A 20,063-nucleotide genomic window follows, 5' to 3' on the forward strand; every position below is an offset into this window, starting at 1 on the left:
TCATATTTTAGATTCCACATATAAGTCATATCATATGATATTTGTCTTTCTCTGTCTGATTTATTTCACTTAGTATGATAATCTCTAGGTCCATCATGTTGCTTCAAATGACATTATTTCATTCTTTTTTATAGCTGAGTAATATTCCATTGTATATATGTGCCACATCTTCTTTATCCATTCATCTGTCAATGGACATTTAGGTTGCTTCCATGTCTTGGCTATTGTGAATAATGCTGCTATGAACATTGGGGTGCATGTATCTTTTCGAATTACGCTTTTCTCCAGATACATGCCCAGGAGTGGGATTGCTGCATCATATGGTAACTCTCTTTTTAGTTTTTCAAGAAACCTCCATGCCGTTTTCCATAGTGGCTTCACCAATTTACATTCCCACCAACAGTGTAGGAGGGTTCCCTTTTCTCCACACCCTCTCCAGCACTTATCGTTTGTGGACTTTTTAATGATGGCCATTATGAACAGTGTGAGGTAATATCTCATTGTAGTTTTGATTTGCATTTCCCTGATAATTAGTGATATTGAGCATCTTTTCATGTGCCTATGGGCCATCTGAATGTCTTCTCTGGAGAAATGTCTAGGTCTTCTGCCCATTTTTTGATTGGGTTGTTTGGTTTTTGTTACTGAATTGTATAAGCTGTTTGTGTATTTTGGAAATTAAACCCTTGTTGGTCACATTGTTTCCAAATATTTTCTCCCAGTCCATAGGTTGTCTTTTCATTTTGTTTACAGTTTCTTTTGCTGTGCAAAAGCTTATAAGTTTGATTAGGTCTCATTTGTTTATTTTTGCTTTTATTTCTATTGCCTTGGGAGAACAACCTAAGAAAACATTTCTACGATTTATGTCAGAGAATGTTTTGCCTACAGGAATCTGAACTTTTGAGTCTGACTGACCTGGCTCTAAATCTTAGCTCTGCCATTTATTAGCTGTATAACTTCATGTAAGTTACTTAACTCCTCTGAGACTATTTCCTTACCTATAAAATGAGGATAATGATACCAACCTTAAAGGAGTATCATGAGGTGTAAATCAGAAAAATGCATGTAAAGTTTCTTAAAAACAGCAAACAGGAAAGCATAGTCAGTTGGTTTTGCCATACCTTTGTTCTGAACTGATACCCATCTACACATTCAACAACTGTTAACTGAGCATCTGCTAAGTGCCAGATATGTTATCAGGTTCTGGGACACAAAATAAAGCATAAGACACATCCAGTAAGGTGTCCACAGCCTAGGAGAAAGGACATATATGACAGAAGCTAATGATGTCATTAACCACATGATAAGTGCTACACCACAGATGTATACAAGCTTCGGTTCTGCCCAGAGGTAGGAGGTGGAAAGATAATCAGAGAAGATGATGTCTGAGCTGGGTAAAGGCTGAGTTAGTTGTCACCCAAGGAAGATAGTGGAGCAAGGGCTCAGTCTCATGAAATGCAAGGTGAGTTTGAAGAAAAACAAACAGTAAAAACAGCTTCTATTCATTTAAATATATTCTATTTCAGTAATCCTTCCTCTCCCCCATTCCCATCCAAATACGCACACATACTCTCAAAGGAGAGAATGCTATTTCCACTATCAAAAAGAAATCAAAATCCAAAATGATTCCTTTCCAGCCTTGTGTTTGTTTGTTCATTCGTTTTTCAACCAAATAAGGTTGTTTAAAATCTACTGTATACCAAGCACTGTGACAGAGGTACAACAGTGCAAGGGAAAACACAGGCCCTGCCTTTTTGGAGCTTACACTCCAGTGGGCTTTCTCTCTAATGCCTTAAAGAGCCCTCCCCTGAAACATCCTTCTCAAATGCCACACAGAGGACAGGGGTGTACCCAGGTTATTCATATTCAGGTTATTTGATTACAGAAAATGAGAGCTGGGCACTCCAATAATTAGAAATCACTAGGTCCAAACCTCTCTACTGATAATATAAATATCAGAGTCCAAAAAAGCTGAGTTGACAAATACTACCTCTCTTTCTTTGTTCATTAATACTGTTATCAGCATCTTAATTTTTAAAAACTAACTACTCACCATAGCAATTTTTTAAGAACTCTAGGCTAAAATTATGGGTTGCTTTTTTTCTCAATGTCATTCAGAAGGTAAGGTTTCACACACACAAACACACAATCACACAGTCCTTTAACTTTTAAAACTGCACCCCCGGGCTTCCCTGGAGGTGCAGCAGTTGAGAAGAATCCGCCTGCCAACACAGCGGATATGGGTTCGAGCCCTGGCCCGGGAAGATCCCACATGCTGCAGAGCAACTAAGCCTGTGCACCACAACTACTTGAGCCTGCGCTCTAGAGCCTGCGAGTCACAACTACTGAGCCTGTGTGCCTAGAGCCCATGCTCCGCAACAAGAGAAGCCACCGCAATGAGAAGTCCGCACACCGCCATGAAGAGTAGCCCCTGCTGGCTGCAACTAGAGAAAGCCCGCACACAGCAACAAAGACCCAACGTAGCCAAAAATAAGTAAATAAATTTATTTAAAAAAAAAAAAAAAACCTGCACCCCCACTCAGTATTTCATTTCATTAAATGAGTTCGTACACATAAAGCACTCAGAAGAGTACGTGGCACTTAAGAGTCATGTAAGTGTTTCCTCCTAGTGTTATCATTTTAACTTATTTTTTGTAGTGTTACTATTAATCACTAAGAAATTAAAATGTGCAATAGTCCCGTAGCAAGTACCACTCTATAAATAAATAAATAAAAGCAAAGAGAATGTAACCGATTTAACAACAACAACAATAATAATACCTTTGAGACTAGAAATCTAGTGTCCTTACTCCCAGACTTCTATAGTAAAAGTCTGGCTACATTAGATAGCTGACAAGCTACATTAAAATTTTTATTTTTTTTATTGATTTATAATTTATACCGTGTGTACATCCAGTGAGAAATTGAGACACCTTACAATAAAAATACATGAACAACAGCAGCACTATTTATCATAGGTAAGACACGGAAACAACCTAAATGTCCATCAACAGATGAATGGATAAAGAAGATGTGGTACATATATACAATGGAACAGTACTCAGCCATTAGAAAAAGAATGAAATAATGCCATTTGCAGCAACATGTATGGACCTAGAGATTATCATAATAAGTGAAGTAAGTCAGAAAAAGAAAGACAAATACCATATGATATCACTTATATGTGGAATCTAAAATATGACACAAATGAACTTATCTATGAAACAGACTCACAGACATAGAGAACAGACTTGTGGTTGTCAAGGCGGAGGGGAGTGGGGGAGATGGATTGGGAGTTTGGGATTAGCAGATGCAAACTATTACATATAGAATGGATAAACAACAAAGTTCTATTGTACAGCACAGGGAACTATATCCAATATCCTGTAATAAAACGTAATGGAAAAGAATATGAAAAAGAATATATATTTATATAACTAAATCACTCTGCTGTATAGCAGAAATTAACACAACATTGTAAATCAACTACACTTCAATAAATTTTAAAAAAATACATGAACAAAATTTAACCAAGGATGTGTGAGACTTATGCACTGAAAACCAAAAAATGTTGTTGAAAGAAATTAAAGAAGACCTAAATAAAGGGAAAGTCATCCATGTTCATGGATTGAAATTCCTAATATTGCTAAAATGACAAACTTTCCAAATGGCTCTACAGATTCAAGGCAACTCTATCAAAATTCCAACTGCCTTTTTTTTTCCTTTTTTTGTACAAATGGACAAGCTGATCCTAAAACTCATACAGTAATGCTGAATAGCCAAGTTAATCTTGGGGGAAAAAAAAAAAGGTTGGAGGACTCACATTCCCAATTTCAAAACTTATTACAATATTACAGTAATCCAAATAGTGTGGTATTACATAAAGATAGATACACAGATCAACGACATAGAATTGGGAGTCCAGAGAGAAACCCATATATCTATGGTCAACTGATTTTTGATGAGCATGCCAAGACCATTCCATGAGGAAAGAGCAGTCTTTTCAATAAATGGTGCTGGGACAACTGGATATGCATGAATTTAGACCCCTACTTCACATCACAAACAAAAATGATTTCTAAATAGATCAAAGACTTAACGTAAGAACTCAATCAAAAAACTCTCAGAAGGAAACATAGCTGTAAATTTTCATAATTTTAGATTAGATAATGGTTTCTTAAACATGACACCAAGAGCACAAGCAACAAAAGAAAAATAGATAAATTGGACTTCAACTTAAAAACTTTTGTATGTCTAAGGACACTACCGAGGAAGTGGAAAGACAGTGCACAGAATGGGAGAAAATATTTGCAAATGATATACTCAATAAGAGTCTAGTATCCAGAATATATAAAGAACACTTACAACTGAACAACAACAACAAAATTTTAACAGGTAATGGACTTAAATAGGCATTTCTCCAAAGATGTACAAAAAGCTAATAAACATATGAAAAGATGCTAAGCATCACTAGTTATTAGAAAAATATAAATCAAAAGCACAATGAGGGGGCTTCCCTAGTGGCGCAGTGGTTGGGATTCTGCCTGCCGATGTAGGGGGCGCGGGTTCGCGCCCCGGTCCGGGAGGATCCCGCGTGCTGTGGAGCGGCTGGGCCCGTGGGCCATGGCTACTGGGCCTGTGCGTCCGGAGCCTGTGCTCCGCAGCGGGAGAGGCCGCAACGGTGAGAGGCCCACGTACCGGGGAAAAAAAAAAAAAAAAGCACAATGAGATCCTACTACACACACACTAGGCTATAATCAAAAAAAAAAAAGAAAGGAAAATAAGGATTGACAAGAATATGGAAAGACTGGAACCCTCAAATACTACTAGTGTAAAGTGGTGCAGCCACTGTGAAAAACATTTCAGCAGTTCCTCAAAAGTTAAACACAGAGTTAAGCTATGACCCAGCATTTCCACTCTTAAGTATATACCCAAGAGAACTGAAAACATATATTCACACAAAAGCTTGTATACCAATGCTCATGGTGGTATTAGTCATAAGAGCCAAAAACTGGAAATGATCCAAATGCTCATACACTGATGAATGGTGATAGTTGTATATAGATATTTACTTATTCTCTCTCTCTCTCTCTCTCTCTCTCTCTCTCTCTCTATATATATATATATATCTCCATACAATGCAATGTTATTCCACCATAAAAAAGAATGAAGTACTGATATGTAGTACAACATGACTGAACTTTGAAAACATTATACTAAGGAAAAGAAGCCAGGCACAAAAGGCCACATGTTGCATTGATTCCATTTATATGAAATGTCCAGAATAGGCAAATCAATAGAGAAAAAAAGTAGATTACTGTTTGGATAGGATGAAGGAAGAATGGGGGTGGGCAGGGGAGAGAGTATAGGGTTCTTTTTTGAGTGATATAAATCTTCTGGAATTAGATAGTGGTGGTGGTTATACAACATTGTAAATATACTGATACTAAACCCCACAGTATCGTGCTCTTTAAAATGGTTCAAATGGTGGTTTTTATGTTACCTGAATTTATTCTCAATAAAAGAAATTTAAGAGAAAATACAGTCACAACATGTAAACAACATACAGATGAGAATTAAAAGCAAAAGGAGAAATTAGAAACCAAAAGGAAGGAATAAAACAGAGTGGAACCAAAGCTTATGTGGAGGTTGGCTCTCACATCAGCATGTACAGCAGAAACTGAATATAATCAAAATTGGCCTTGAACATTCCACAGAAGAAATGGCCATACTATCTCTGGATAAGTCCAACATAGCATCAGCAAAAATGTCCACTAGCACTGGAAGTTATATTAGTTAGCTTTTGATGAGAATGACCATCACCAAAAAACCCCACTCCATAACTACTAGCATAAGAACAATAAAAATGTATTATTGCTTCTGATTCTGTTGGGTGCGCAATTCGGGCCTGCATGTCTAGGACGGCCTCACTCACATTTCAAGAACTTGCAGGCTATCAGCCAGGACACCTCACTTGCCTTCCATGTGGTCTCTTCAACAGGACAACCTGGATTTATACATGTAGTTCTCAAGGTTCCAAGAGCAGTAAGAGAGACCAAGCCCCAATACACAACACATTTCACGTCTCTGAATGATTTACCTTTGTTATTATCTCATTGGCCAAAGCAAGTCACATGGCCAAGCCCAGATTCAGAATTGGAGGTGATTCTTCAAGGTGGAGTGCGTACGGGGAAAGGAATTATGGAGGACTTTTTGCAAACAATCTAACAATCTAGCAGAGAGAAAAACAGATTTTTGGTTATTTGATTTAGTATCAGATAAAGTATCAATAGTTGGTTTGGACTCAAGGGACAGTTTGTGTGAAAAACTTATCTTTGACCACTAAAATCACACTTGGCACTATGAGATGCTCATGGAAAAACCTTGGCAGACTAAGACAAGGGAGCGGGAGGTTCCTGCATCTCCCAGTGCACACACCCTCTGGGGCATATGTTCCCAGAGTAAAATGGTAAATAGAAGCACGGACACTCTTTAAATTGTTGTTTTTCTAAAAATAGCGCTACCATATGATTCAGCAATTCCACTCCTGGGCATATATCTGGAGAAATCTTAATTCGAAAAGACACATGCACCCCAATGCTCACTGCAGCACTATTTACAATAGCCAAGACACAGAAGCAACCTAAATGTCCATCGACAGAGGATTGGATAAAGAAGATATGGTAAGGGGCTTCCCTGGTGGCGCAGTAATTAAGAATCCATGTGCCAATGCAGGGGACACGGGTTTGAGCCCTGGTCTGGGAAGATCCCACATGACGCAGAGCAACTGAGCCCGTGCGCCGCAACTACTGAGCCTGCTCTCTAGAGCCTGTGAGCCACAACTTTTGAGCCCGTGTGTCACAACTACTGAAGCCCACGCGCCTAGGGCCCGTGCTCCGCAACAAGAGAAGCCACCGCAATGAGAAGACCATGCACCGCAAGGAAAAGTAGCCCCCGCTCGCCACAACTAGAGAAAGCCCGCACGCAGCAACAAAGACCCAATGCAGCCAAAAATAAATTAATTAATTAAATGAATAAATTTATTTTAAAAAACAGAAGACGTGGTACATATATACAATGGAATAGTACTCAGCCATTAAAAAAAGAAAAATAATGCCATTTGCAGCAACATGGATGGACATAGAGATTATCATACTAAGTGAAGTAAGTCAGAAGAAGAAAGACAAATACCATATGATATCACTTATATGCAGAATCTAAAATATGACACAAATGAACTTATCTATGAAACAGAAACAGACTCACAGACTTTGAAAACAAACTTATGGTTACCAGGGGCTTCCCTGGTGGCGCAGTGGTTGAGAGTCCGCCTGCCGATGCAGGGGACATGGGTTCGTGCCCCGGTCCAGGAAGATCCTACATGCCGTGGAGCAGCTAGGCCCGTGAGCCATGGCCGCTGAGCCTGCGTGTCCGGAGCCTGTGCTCCGCAATGCGAGAGGCCACAACACTGAGAGGCCCGCGTACCGCAAAAAAAAACCACAAAACTTATAGTTACCAAGGGGAAAGGTGGGGGGGGTAGATAAATTAGGAGGTTGGGATTAACACATACACACTACTATATATAAAACATAATCAACAAGGACCTATAGCACAGGGAACTCTACTCAATATTCTGTAATAACCTATATGGGAAAAGAATATGAAAAGAATGGATATATGAATATGTATAACTGAATCACTCTGCTGTACACCTGAAACTAGCACAACATTGTAAATCAACTATACTCCAAAATAAAACAATAATTAAATTTTAAAAAGTGGTCCAAGCTTTTAAAACAATGTTGTTTCTTTCTCTCTTTTCTTTGTTAACTCATAGAGTTTAATTCCCCTAAGTTGAACGCACAGATGCTACAATGCTACTACACACTGATAATCAGAGCATTAAATTTTGAGCTTCTCAAAATCCAAGGAACAAAGGATAACATAATGCTTCACAGAATAATAATTTTTTATCATAAGATACACACCAGTTGATCAAAAGAAAAACTTTCCCTGTCATTAAATTCTAAGGACAAACTAGTTTATAGGATCATAAAGGACAATGAAAGATGTTACATGATACATCTTCAACAGAAATTTGGGCAGAAATTATAAAAACATTCCTCACCTGGCTATTTCTTATATTAACACTTGATAACAGCTTAGTAAATAAAGCCTGATAAAAGCATTTCTCTCTGGGCTGAGCTAGACAGGTTTTCTTGTTAACTCAAGAAACAAGAGTACAGTACAGAATTAGGTAAATAGGTATGATCCTTGGGCTACATCTGCTAAACACTATCTTCTATTTTTTTCCCCCAAATCAAAAGAGCTTTTATTGCATCTTTAAAATATCACAAACGAGGGGCTTCCCTGGTGGCACAGTGGCTGGGAGTCCGCCTGCCGATGCAGGGGACGCGGGTTCGTGCCCCGGTCCAGGAGGATCCCACGTGCCGCGGAGCAGCTGGGCCCGTGAGCCATGGCCGCTGAGGCTGCGCGTCTGGAGCCTGTGCTCCGCGGCAGGAGGGGCCACAGCAGTGAGAGGCCCACGTACCGCAGGAAAAATATATATATATATATCACAAACGAGTCCGAAAATCATTTGGCATCTTGCTGTTTCTATAGCCTGACCACTCAGATCTTATTCATCAGCCTGCTGAACTGTTCCTTTTTCAGAAACATAGATACCATCCAAAAATTTTCTGATATTCTTGTTTTTAACTGTTTTGCCTTGCTGAATCAAAGCAGCTGAATTTGACACAAGTTCAATGTCGTTTCCTTCAATAATCAACTCATCTTTCTGGGCTTGAGATACTGAGCAAGCAACGCCGGGCTTCATCCAAACCCTGCAGATGTATTTTTCACCCAAAAAATTTTGGATTTCAACAAGAGAACCATTCTCCTGAATAACAACATCGATGGGGAAGTGAGGAAGCACAGACCTCATCCAGTAACAGAAGCCCAGTGTAACACCGTTGATCATGTTCTGTACGTGACTACACGTCGTGCGAACAGTCGCCAGTTCCATTCTATTTCCCCACCATTTGTCAACCTGGAGCCTCTTCTTTTTCTTTCCAAGGAGACTGAGTTCTACACTAATGTGATTGAAGTTCCTCCACAGGGTGTCTCTAGGGCCCTTCACAAACTGTGCATCCCTTCAAAGTAATGACATTTCATGGAATGTCAACAGTCTGATGGCTGCGAATGGTCTTCATTCTCGCAGTAGATGCGGCAAAGAGTGTTAAACACTATCTTAAGTTCATTTTCAACAAAAGTTGAATGAAATTCAGTTTAAGACTTACTCTCCAATACGTGACAGAAATGTGAATATTACATTAATGATAAAATAATATATTTGTTGTAAAAATGTTTGAAGGCTAATAGGTACCACCTTTCTGACAGGCCAAGTATTTTCAGATATACCCTCCTGAAAGACCTAATGTAACAAAAAACAGCAACAGTTCCAAAGATCTACAGCTTCACATTAGAAACATTTAAATTTTGAGATTCTGACTTCATCTGATTTACGTCTTGCTTCTTGACTTCATGAAAGTTCTGCTAACTTTGAATTAACAGTCCTCAGACTGCTATATATAAGAATTACTAAGACCCTAGCAGATGTCCTTTTCAGTATTATTTCCACCAAATCAGAATGCTGTAAAAGGCAGAGTGGCGGCAGATGTGGCTCTCAATTCACAATATGAATTGGATGAGTAGACACCAATAATTTAAACGAGTGAAATAGCAAAGCAGATTCAAAGCAAGTGGACAAAAAATCTTCCAAGGCTGTAAAGGCACTCTATGACAGGGTACTGCGTTTCTTCACACCGCCATCCTCATCCACCACACACAAAGCACAGACCCCAGGAAGGCTGATGAAAACAGTTGCTTCAATACCACCAAATGTACACTTGAACTTAAACAAAATACATTTAAAATTACCATTTATTAAATCTAGTTGCTTTACATTATACTTTCAAATTGAAGTAACAGTGGCTTAAAAAGCATAAAGGGCAAAACTTCTACCTCTCAGCTGGAATTCCAGAACACGTGCCTGATCTAGGATCTACTGAATTGATCAAAACATCAAGTCATACTGGTATAGGAACCCGGATGAGGAAGTGGCACGTTCATTCACATTCCCTTCTTAGCTCTGCCCAGGGCCTGCCAAACTTGCTACCCATGTCAAAATCTAAGAAACTGAATTTATCAGCTTTTCTATCATTATAAGAAAAATTGAACACCACCAACAGAAAGAGAGTGGTTCCAAAGAGGTCTCTCCTCTACAACAGAAGCTGAATGAGCCCAATACAGAGGCATTCAGTCTGCCCAGTGTCACAACAGAATTCATATTCTTCCCTACCCTGGAGATGGCTGAAACTGTTCCAGTGGTAAATATACCTCTTCATTCCAAAATGAGAAATAAAACACAGCACCCAAGTACCCCTGAAGAAGGTAACGCACTGACTAAGTTTATTCTAAATTCTCAATCCCATCCTCTCTTGCCATTTCAAACATTTCTGGTCTACAGTTTCCCCCTCTTCGGTGCACCTGTTCCTTCTCCACTAGATCATCCCCTTTGGTACAGCAGTGTCACTTACGTTCCCAAACATAAATCTTTGCCATGACCCACATTCACCTCCAGCTACCATATCACTTCTGAGTCCCTTTACAGCAAAAGCTCTTGAAAGACAGGATTAGGGTTGCTGTCCCTGCTTCTCAATTCATGTGCTTTCCTCAAACTGCTCCAGTTGGGCTTCTGTCTCCATCATTCTACTAAGACTGCGTTTGTCAAAGTCACCAAGAACAGCCTTGTTGCCAGACCCAATGGTCACTTCCCAGTTCTTGTCTCTCCCAACAGTGTTAAACACAGCTGACCATTCTCTCCTTGAAATGCTTAGATTCTCTTGGTTCTCTGGGACACCAGAGTTTCCTGGATTTTTCTCCAGTCTTAGAGTCTGCACCTTCTCGGTCTCCTTTGCCGGTTTCTATTTTCCTGCTTTACTTCTAAACACTGGTGCGCACCAGGGCTCTATCCTGGGCTTGCTTTGCCTCTTCATCTATACCTCCTCCTCAGGGGCTGCCTCATCCTGTTGGATGGCTTGAAATACCATCTATAGGTTGATAACACTGAAAGCTACATCTTTAGCCCTGTCCCCAAGAACCTCAGATTTATATATTCAACTGCAAACCTGACATCTTTATTGGACTATCTAACAAGTATCTCAAACGTAACATGGCCAAAACAGAGTGCTAGATAGTCCTCTAAAATTTGTTCTTTACCTAGTCTTTGCTATCTGAGTAAATGGCCTCACCATCTGCCCAGCTGCCCAGCCAAAAATCTAAGGGTTATCTTTGATTCATTCCTCTCTCTCATACCTCAATTCTAATCTATCAGCATGGTCTTCAGACTGTACCTCCAAAATATTCTAAACTTGAATATTCAAGTCTCTACTTCGCTTCTCTCCCATTAATGCAGTAGATTGGTTGCACTAATGGCCCTGATTTTTCACGCCTCTCTGCATCTTTTCACACCTCTCTGTATCCTTGCTCTTTGGCAATGCCCTCCTATACTAACTGTGGATGTACTCTTGCAACTTGCCTTGACCAATGGGACAGTAGCAAATTTGACACAAGCTAAGGATTAAAACGCTGCTTACTCATTTCTACTTCCTTTTTGCTTCTTTGTGATCACCATGAGACTATGACTGGGCCAGCCTGAGAATAAGCCCAGGCTAGCCTACTAGAGGGATGTAACATAAACACACAGAGGAGAGCAAAGCTGTCCCAGCCATCTCAGCCGAGGCCATCCTAGATGGCTGACAGCCAGCTGGTCCTGCCAAACACATCAGGAAAACCAGGCAATATGGCAGAGCTACTACCTGACCGACAGCTGATCACAGACATGGGGAGGCTCAGTCAAGATCAGCTGAGCCTGGCCCAGAACGGCAGGACTACCCAACCATCCCACTGACTCGAGCAAAACTAAATCCTTATTCCTCTATGCCACTAAGTTTATGGGGATGTTTGTTGCATGGCATTACTGTGGCAATAACTGATACAGCCACCATCATCCCTTGTCAGGACTACTGTAGCATCCTCCTACTAGGTCTCACTATTTCCTTCCTTACCTTCTTATAATCCTTTCTCCATTCATCAGTCAACACAAACTTTTAAAAACATAAATCAGCTTATGTCCTCAGTCCTACTTAAACCCCCTAATGGCCTCCCTGCACTCAGACTAAACATCTCTTAACTTAGTACATCACCTACTTGTCCAACCTCATCTAGTACCACTCCCTCCCTGACCCACTATGCATCCACACCAGCCTTCTTCCTGTCCTTCACGCACAGCAAACTCACAGCATGGGGAGGCCTTTGCAAATCATGTTCCCTCTACCTAGAAAATCACTCCACCTGTTCCCTCTTGCTCACTCTCTAACCAATAACTTCTTAAAACTCATATTTCAGCCTAAATGTCACAAAAAGGTCTTCCCTTGACCACACAATCTAAAATAGATAACCAGTCACTCTGGTTAAATTAAAACAGGGATTTTAATTTTCTGCATGATACTTATCACTATGTGACACTTTTATTGATTGTTTTTAATTGTGTGATCTCCCCACTGATTGTGAGTTCCACACGAGCAGGAACCTAGTCTGTGTATTCACCGCTGGATCCTCAGCTCCTAAAATAGTTCCTTCACATAGTAAGTACTCACTAAATACTTGAAGAATGCTACCTGACATGGAATAAATAAAAGATCCGATCCTTTCTGAGATCAGAGGGGTTTTTTTTCATATTTATTTTATTTATTTTGTTGCGTCGGGTCTTGGTTGCAGCATGTGTGCTCCTTAGTTGCGGCCGGTGGACTCCTTAGTTGCAGCCTGCAGGCTCCTTAGTTGTGGCATGGGAACTCTTAGTTGCAGCATGCATGTGGGATCCAGTTCCCTGACCAGGGATCAAACCCGGGCCCCCTGCATTGGGAGCGTGGAGTCTTAACCACTGTGCCACCAGGGAAGTCCCTGAGATCAGCTTTTTACAAAGAGAAAGAGCCAGGCAAGCTGAAATGGCAAGAGAAAAAAGACAGACTGATCCTGAGAGGAAATTTTAGAAGCAAAGAAACAAATAAACTCACCTAATATAAAATGAAGTTAAGCGTGTGGACTCTAAAAACAGCCTAGAATGGAAGCCTGGCTCTGTTCCTTCCTAGCTGTGTAAACATGGATACACCACTCACCTCTCTGAGCTTGTCTCCTCATCTATAAAATGGGGTAATAATTACTACTTCACAGAGTTGTTGTAGAAATTAAATATATATAAGGTGCTTAGCACAGTACATGAATCCCAGTAATTACTCAACATTAGTGATGGCAATGATGGTGGTGCTGGTGGTGATATCTACATCAGCCCTGCTATTACTGATGAAATTGGCCTAATCCATGGTATCTCACTCAACCTGTTAGTCTACCTAATTTTTCTTCAGTTTTCAGGCATTCCAAATTGTCCCTTCCCACCAAGAATGGAATGAGCGTAGGACCCAGAATCCGAAGAGCTGGGTTCTGGCTCTGGTTCTGCCACTAACTAGCTGGGTGACCTTGGGCAAGTCACCAACTTCCCAGACCTGAAAGTTACCTTGTCATCAGCTCTGTCCATCCCCAAAGCAGAAGGTGCAGGAAACATTCTGAGAAGGAGTGGAGGTACTGGCGTAATGCAGAGACAGGGATGCAGAGAGACAGGCTGGCAGATAATCTGCTCTGCTCCACTGCAGACCATAAAAAAGAGTATCTAAACACCTTACCTCAAAGCTTCCCAAGCTGTTCCAGAACCCTCGAAACCTGTTAGATTACACCAGACTATAACCTCACAAGGGAAGGGACGTGGGCTGATTTTATTCTCTACTGCAGGACCAGTGGCCAAATTATACTATCATAGTCTGTGTTTACTTCATGCTTGCTGAATAAACAAATATATTTGGGAAAATCTGGGTTAAACAATGTCACACTGGTTCCTTGTGCGCATTTCTCAAAACCTTTAATACGTGAATAGGCTCTATGAATCATACAGAATGCAGTATTTCCCACCCTTATTTGATCATAGAACTCATTCTACTTCCCTTGAACCTGATTAACCTGATTAACATCTCCCAGAGTTGTAGTGTTCTATAGAACAGTTTGAGAAACATCTTTAGCTTATTTATTTATACTTTTTTTAGCCATGGCTTGCAGGATCTTAGTTCCCCAACCAGGGACTGAACCTGGGCCCTTGGCAGTGAAAGTGCAGAATCCTAACCACTGAACCACCAGGGAATTCCCAAGCTTACATAATTTAAGTCATTTTTACCATCATGAAATAAACATCTTACTCTTTATACATAAGGTAATTGAAAGGCCAACTACTTTGATTCACATCTAGTATGCAGCTGTTTTCCCCCAGCATCCTACACTTTCAAATCACCTGTCACCAGGCAGGGCCTCAATCTCTCCCATCTCCTAAGCAGCAGACGTTCTGCCTCGTTTCTCTGCCCTGCTCCCTGCACCCTCACAACCAGTCTGCTCTGCAAATCCTCCCACCTTTTCTTCCACTATCCCTTCTCTCTTCATCCTCAGTCTTATTATGGACTTCCTTCAACTGCTTTAATTACTCCTCTTCTCCTTTTTATAATCAACCCGACAGAGTTTCAGTCTTGTACAATATTGTCCTATGCCTGAAAACTTCAAAGTACTCCTCCCTTTAGTAATAAAGGCTGGGCCTTCCCTGGTGGCGCAGTGGTTGAGAGTCCGCCTGCCGATGCAGGGGACACGGGTTCGTGCCCCGGTCCAGGAAGATCCCACATGCCGCGGAGCAGCTAGGCCCGTGAGCCACGGCCGCTGAGCCTGCGCGTCCGGAGCCTGTGCTCCGCAACGGGAGAGGCCGCAACAGTGAGAGGTCCGCGTACCGAAAAAATAAATAAATAAATAAGTAAATAAATAATAATAATAAAGGCTGGTGGGGACCTCCCTGGTGGCGTGGTGGTTAAGAATCCGTCTGCCAATGCAGGGGACACAGGTTTGAGCCCTGGTCCGGGAAGATCCCACATGCCGTGGAGCAACTAAGCCTGTGCGCTACAACTACTGAGCCTGCGCTCTAGAGCCTGTGAGCCACGACTACTGAAGCCTGCATGCCACAACTACTGAGCCCACGCACCTAGAGCCCATGCTCCGCAACAAGAGAAGCCACTGCAATGAGAAGCCCGCGCACCACAACGAAGAGTAACCCCTACTCGCTGCAACTAGAGAAAGCCTGCGTGCAGCAATAAAGACCCAGCACACCCAAAAATAAAATAATTAATTTTTTAAAAAAATATAAATAAAAAATAATAAAGGCTGGTCCTTCGCCTGCATTCTCCACACTGGATCCTCCTCAGGGTTATTCCTTAATCTTAAGTGCATATAATCATGTCAAATCCCATCTGGGTTCCCTCTTCCCATCCTACCATTTATTTCTAAGAGCTCAAGCAACTAAATGTTTTCACATCCCCATGCCTTTGTCTGAGTTGTTCTCTCTGTCTAGAAGAGCACCTGTTGAAATCCTACTCATTTTCTAAGGTCCTGATCATAGGTAATCTCTTTTATGAAGTCTCCCTTATATCCCACTCTGGCCACAATTAGCTACTCCTTTTAACTACCTCAAGGCTACTGCACAACTTACCACAGACACAGGAAGTTAGTTGTACATATGAATGCAGAGATGGCAGAGCTGGAAGAGAAGACCATGAACCAGGTGAGTCTATCAAGCAGAATGACCAAGAGGTTGGTGACAAAAGGAGAAACCAGAAGGGTATTTGCATGAATGGCTTGAACGCTAAAGGAGAAGGGGTTTTGGTAAGACCTGGAAGCAGCAAAGGGAAGCCACGAGAAGGCTACAGCAGAGAGAGCTGCAGAAACGGGAGTGTTTTCACTCTGTGAGACGGCTGGGGTGTGGGAATGTTGACTCACAATGGAACAATGCCCTCAGAGGGCCACCGGAAAGATTTGGGAAGGAAGCCAGTAGAAGGATGGAAGCTCAGAATCACAGGGCAGTTGAGAGTACATAAGTAGACAGCTGATCAGAAAGGCTGGGAGCCAAGGAAACTGGGGATAAGAGGCAATGCCTTAGCCTAAACTGGCTGAGATCCCAGACAGTGTCAGGGGTCAGATGAGTTAAGAAGTCAACAGTCTTTGATCAACATTCAAAAGTACGTTGATGAGTAATTTTTCTAATGTCTGCAAAGAACAGATTTCCCTAGTGTTCCACTCATGGCACAATCCTTACCCCTGTGGGTTGGCTGTGCCAATGGGGGTAGCGGGTTGGGGGGAGTATCAGGGAGGGATTCGGTTGGGTGTGGTATCTCCCTTCACTAGGACAGGGCTCACAGACCAGAAAGGGAAGAAGCAAGCTGAACACGTAAAGAGTTTACAGGGATCAAAGATCTCCAGGCACGGGACAGACAACAGTAGGCACCAAGGCCCAAGATGTAGTGAGCTCATCCAAAGGGTAGACAGAGAATGGCAATGGGGAATGCAAGACAAAAATATCTTCTGAAAAGTCTGTCTATTAGGCAGGGTTTTCAATTGCAAATAACTAGATTTAGGCACACAACAGCAGCAAAAGGAATGTATTAGCTCACATAACCAAGAAGTCCCGGAAGCTTCAGAAACATCTGAATCCTGGGGTTCAAATGATGCTGTCTGTGCTCTCACCACCACTCAGTGCTACTTCTCACTGCATGCCAGCCTCATTCATTCTGTCCTACTTCATATAACTTCCTCCATGTAGTGGAAAGATAGCCACGAGGAGGTCTAGGCTATATCACTCCAGCAGCCAAAAACTCCCGGAGGAAAAGAATGACTCCTCTCCTAAACTGGAGCAGAAAAGAATCTTGACTGAGTAAGCCTGGGTCATGTGCTCACCCCTGAACCAATCACTTGGTCAGATGGACAAGGCACTTCTCAGATTGGCCAAAGCTGAGTCACATGACCATCCCTGGCATTGGTGTCAACCCCACCCAAACCACATGGATTGCAGACAGAGATGTTCTCCAGAGGAAGGAAGTCTGGGCAAACAAATAAGTCTACCATAGACAGTGCGGTCACTTGTCAGTCAGGCACCAGATACCAAAAAAGAAGCCCAGTCTTGCTGCTTAAGCACAGAAGGGCTTTGAAGTCAGACAGAACTGGTTTTAAACTTTAGCTTTGACACTTACTAGCTGGGTGACCTCAGGTAAATTACTTAATTTCTCAGCGCCTCAGTTTCCTCCTTATAAAATAGAATAGTACCTACCTTCTAGAGCTGTTTGGAAAGATTAAATGATATAATGCACATAAACTGCTAAGCACAATGCTTGACATAAAGTGATCAGTAAATGGTAGCTGTTATTACTAATAATAACAATCATGACAATTATTATTTAGAACAAGGGTGAGCTTGAAGAGTGAGCTGTGACTGAAAGAGAGAGCCAAGTCAGCACTTGGATAAATCATCCCTGGGTCAAGATTCATTAAGGGCAACTCAGGATACAATACAGGGGCCCTGAATGAACTCTAAGATGACAATTAAAATCAATAAATGTGTTGACCACCTACTACATGCCAGGCACTGAGGATACAATTATGAATAAGACACATGGCTCCAAGGTAACCTACCATGAAAAATGACTATGGCTTCATGACGTTATTTTGCGGGGAGGAGAAGTTGGCTGAAGCTGCTTCCTTACTTTCAGCCATAGGCTGTGGGCACTGGAAAAGTGCTGAGCGTACATAAGAATGATGCCTGGGGCCAACTGCTGGAATGCTAGGAAGGTATAAAAGGACTACAGTCACAGCCTCCCCCCCTCAAAAAAAAATGCCTTTGCATGAACTAGGAAAAAGTGTCTCTTCCTTTAGAAAGTTTACTTCCATCTTCCAAAAAACTGTCACAGTAAACAAATCTAGATCTTCCATGTGAATGACATATCCCAGAGTTTTGCAGTGTATAACCTGCACAACTGTACATGGTAGGCAGGGAATATGACATGGGGGCTGAGAGGGGTCAAGGGATAGGGTGGGGATGGAGAATCTGGGAGTCCCCAGGCCTTTGGAGACAGAGAATAACTTTTGCTATGGAGCTGCTCCATTCAATATGGTAGCCACTCACCACAAATAGCTATTAAGCATTTGATATGTGGCTAGTACAACTGAGGACTAATTTTTTTAAATTTTATTTCATTTTAATTAATTTTAATTTAAAATTTAAAACTGAAGTGGTGTAAATATGTTTCCATTAACTTTGTTTGGTCCGACTACATTTTACTTTATCCACTGCAGTGCATAAGATATTCTATTGAATTGCATTGTATTGCATTGTATTGTACTATATTGTATTGCGCATATCAAGCTCCTGAGTTGTTTCTGGTATCTCATTAATAATTTTTATATGATTACATGGTGAAATTATAATATTTTTTAAATATTGAGCTACAGGACTTCCCTGGTGGCGCAGTGGTTGAGAGTCCGCCTGCCGATGCAGGGGACACGGGTTCGTGCCCCGGTCCGGGAAGATCCCACATGCCGCGGAGCGGCTGGGCCCATGAGCCATGGCCGCTGAGCCTGCATGTCCAGAGCCTGTGCTCCGCAATGGGAGAGGCCACAACAGTGAGAGGCCCGTGTACCGCAAAAAAAAAAAATATTGGGCTACACAAAAAATACTATTACGATTAATTTCACTTGTTGCGTTTTGCTTTTTTTTAATGTGGCAACTAGAAACTTTTAAATTACATGTCTGGCTCACAGACTATTTCTATTCACCAGTGCTGCTCTAAAGACACCTTAGGATCTATAGTACTAAGAAGCATGGAATGATACCCAGAAGAACTGGTTGGTTTTGGTTTTGTTTGAAGCAGACCTTTATGTTTTCTTCTAGGTTGTCCAACTCTGTTGACCAGGAAGGAAAATAACAGAAGGAGAGGGGAAGAGGGTAGTTCAGTGTGGATAGCTCAGGAGAGCTATCAGAGTACGCTCTGGAGTCGGACTGTATTGTTCTGAACTCTGGCTCCACCATCTAACCAAATTCCCCTCAATCTCCCTGGGCTTCAGGCTCCTCATCTGTAAAGTGCTTAAAATAATCTTGCCCACTTTATAGGGTTGTTGGGAGGATTAAATGAGATAAGCCAATGTAAAGAGTTTAGCATGGAGCCTAGCATATTTATGTGCTCAACTAACTATTGGGGGCCACTGGGGCATTATTTGGGAATAAAGAAGGTGCAAATGAATGGTCTCCTTGTACCATGGATCTCAGGTTGCCATGGTATAAGAGGGCACACCCTGTCCACATGTCTCCTCAGCATTTATCTTTCTAGACCAAAGAGTTGGACAGGAGTCTACTTTACTCAATCCTCTATGCTTTGATTAATATGTTGGCTTTTTTCTAAGTGCATTATGTTTTTAAGGTACATTGATGAACTATCTCAGATGCTGAAGGATTATGAAAATGGGTAAGGTGGTGTTTCTGAATTGTGTGTAACAACAGCTAAGAGTTAACTAGCTTTTTTGTTCCAAATCCTACACTGAATCAATGTCTTCAGTTAAGAGTTTAAAGTAATATATGAATCTCTTTCTTGAGTAAAAACCAGAACGTCCATCTGCATGTACAGATGGACTCATTTTACCTAAATGCATTCTTTACCTCTTCCCTGCCATTTTGCATAAACTTGAGACCAGCAATTTGGCTTTTTAATGTCCCAAAAGGTTCCTGTTGACTGTAAACTTGGAGTTTACACTGTGTACTCCCTCTTCTACATGTTTTATTTTTAAAATACTAATAAATAGTTTACTCACGTTTGTAACCTGAGAAATGTCCATCTATGCTTAACCTTTGTTCTGTCTTCCAGTCCCCTCCCTATTCCTGACTTTTTTTTTTTTTGCGGTACGCGGGCCTCTCGCGTTGTGGCCTCTCCCGTTGCGGAGCACAGGGTCCAGACGCGCAGGCCCAGCAGCCATGGCTCACAGGCCTAGCCGCTCCGCGGCATGTGGGATCTTCCCGGACCGGGGCACGAACCCGTGTCCCCTGCATT

General features: G+C 41.6%; 1 protein-coding gene and 1 pseudogene across 4 annotated transcripts in view; both read right to left on the bottom strand.

The window, feature by feature from the left end:
• TEC (tec protein tyrosine kinase) overlaps nt 1-20,063 on the bottom strand; it is a 151,345-nt gene that overhangs the window by 111,568 nt on the left and 19,714 nt on the right. Inside the window, exon 1 of one of the 4 annotated variants that reach the window (XM_019928210.3) lies at nt 16,644-16,847. The exons of the other annotated variants lie outside the window; for them this stretch is intronic. Coding sequence (XP_019783769.2) covers nt 16,644-16,676 — 33 coding nt within the window. The 5' untranslated portion in view covers nt 16,677-16,847. Of the gene's footprint in view, nt 1-16,643; nt 16,848-20,063 lie in introns of those variants that run through there. 4 annotated transcript variants of the gene reach the window in all.
• LOC117312399 (large ribosomal subunit protein uL6 pseudogene) lies at nt 6,239-16,634 on the bottom strand (annotated as a pseudogene).

Source organism: Tursiops truncatus, chromosome 5 (genome assembly GCF_011762595.2).
Source record: "Tursiops truncatus isolate mTurTru1 chromosome 5, mTurTru1.mat.Y, whole genome shotgun sequence".
Lineage (NCBI taxonomy): Eukaryota > Metazoa > Chordata > Mammalia > Artiodactyla > Delphinidae > Tursiops > Tursiops truncatus.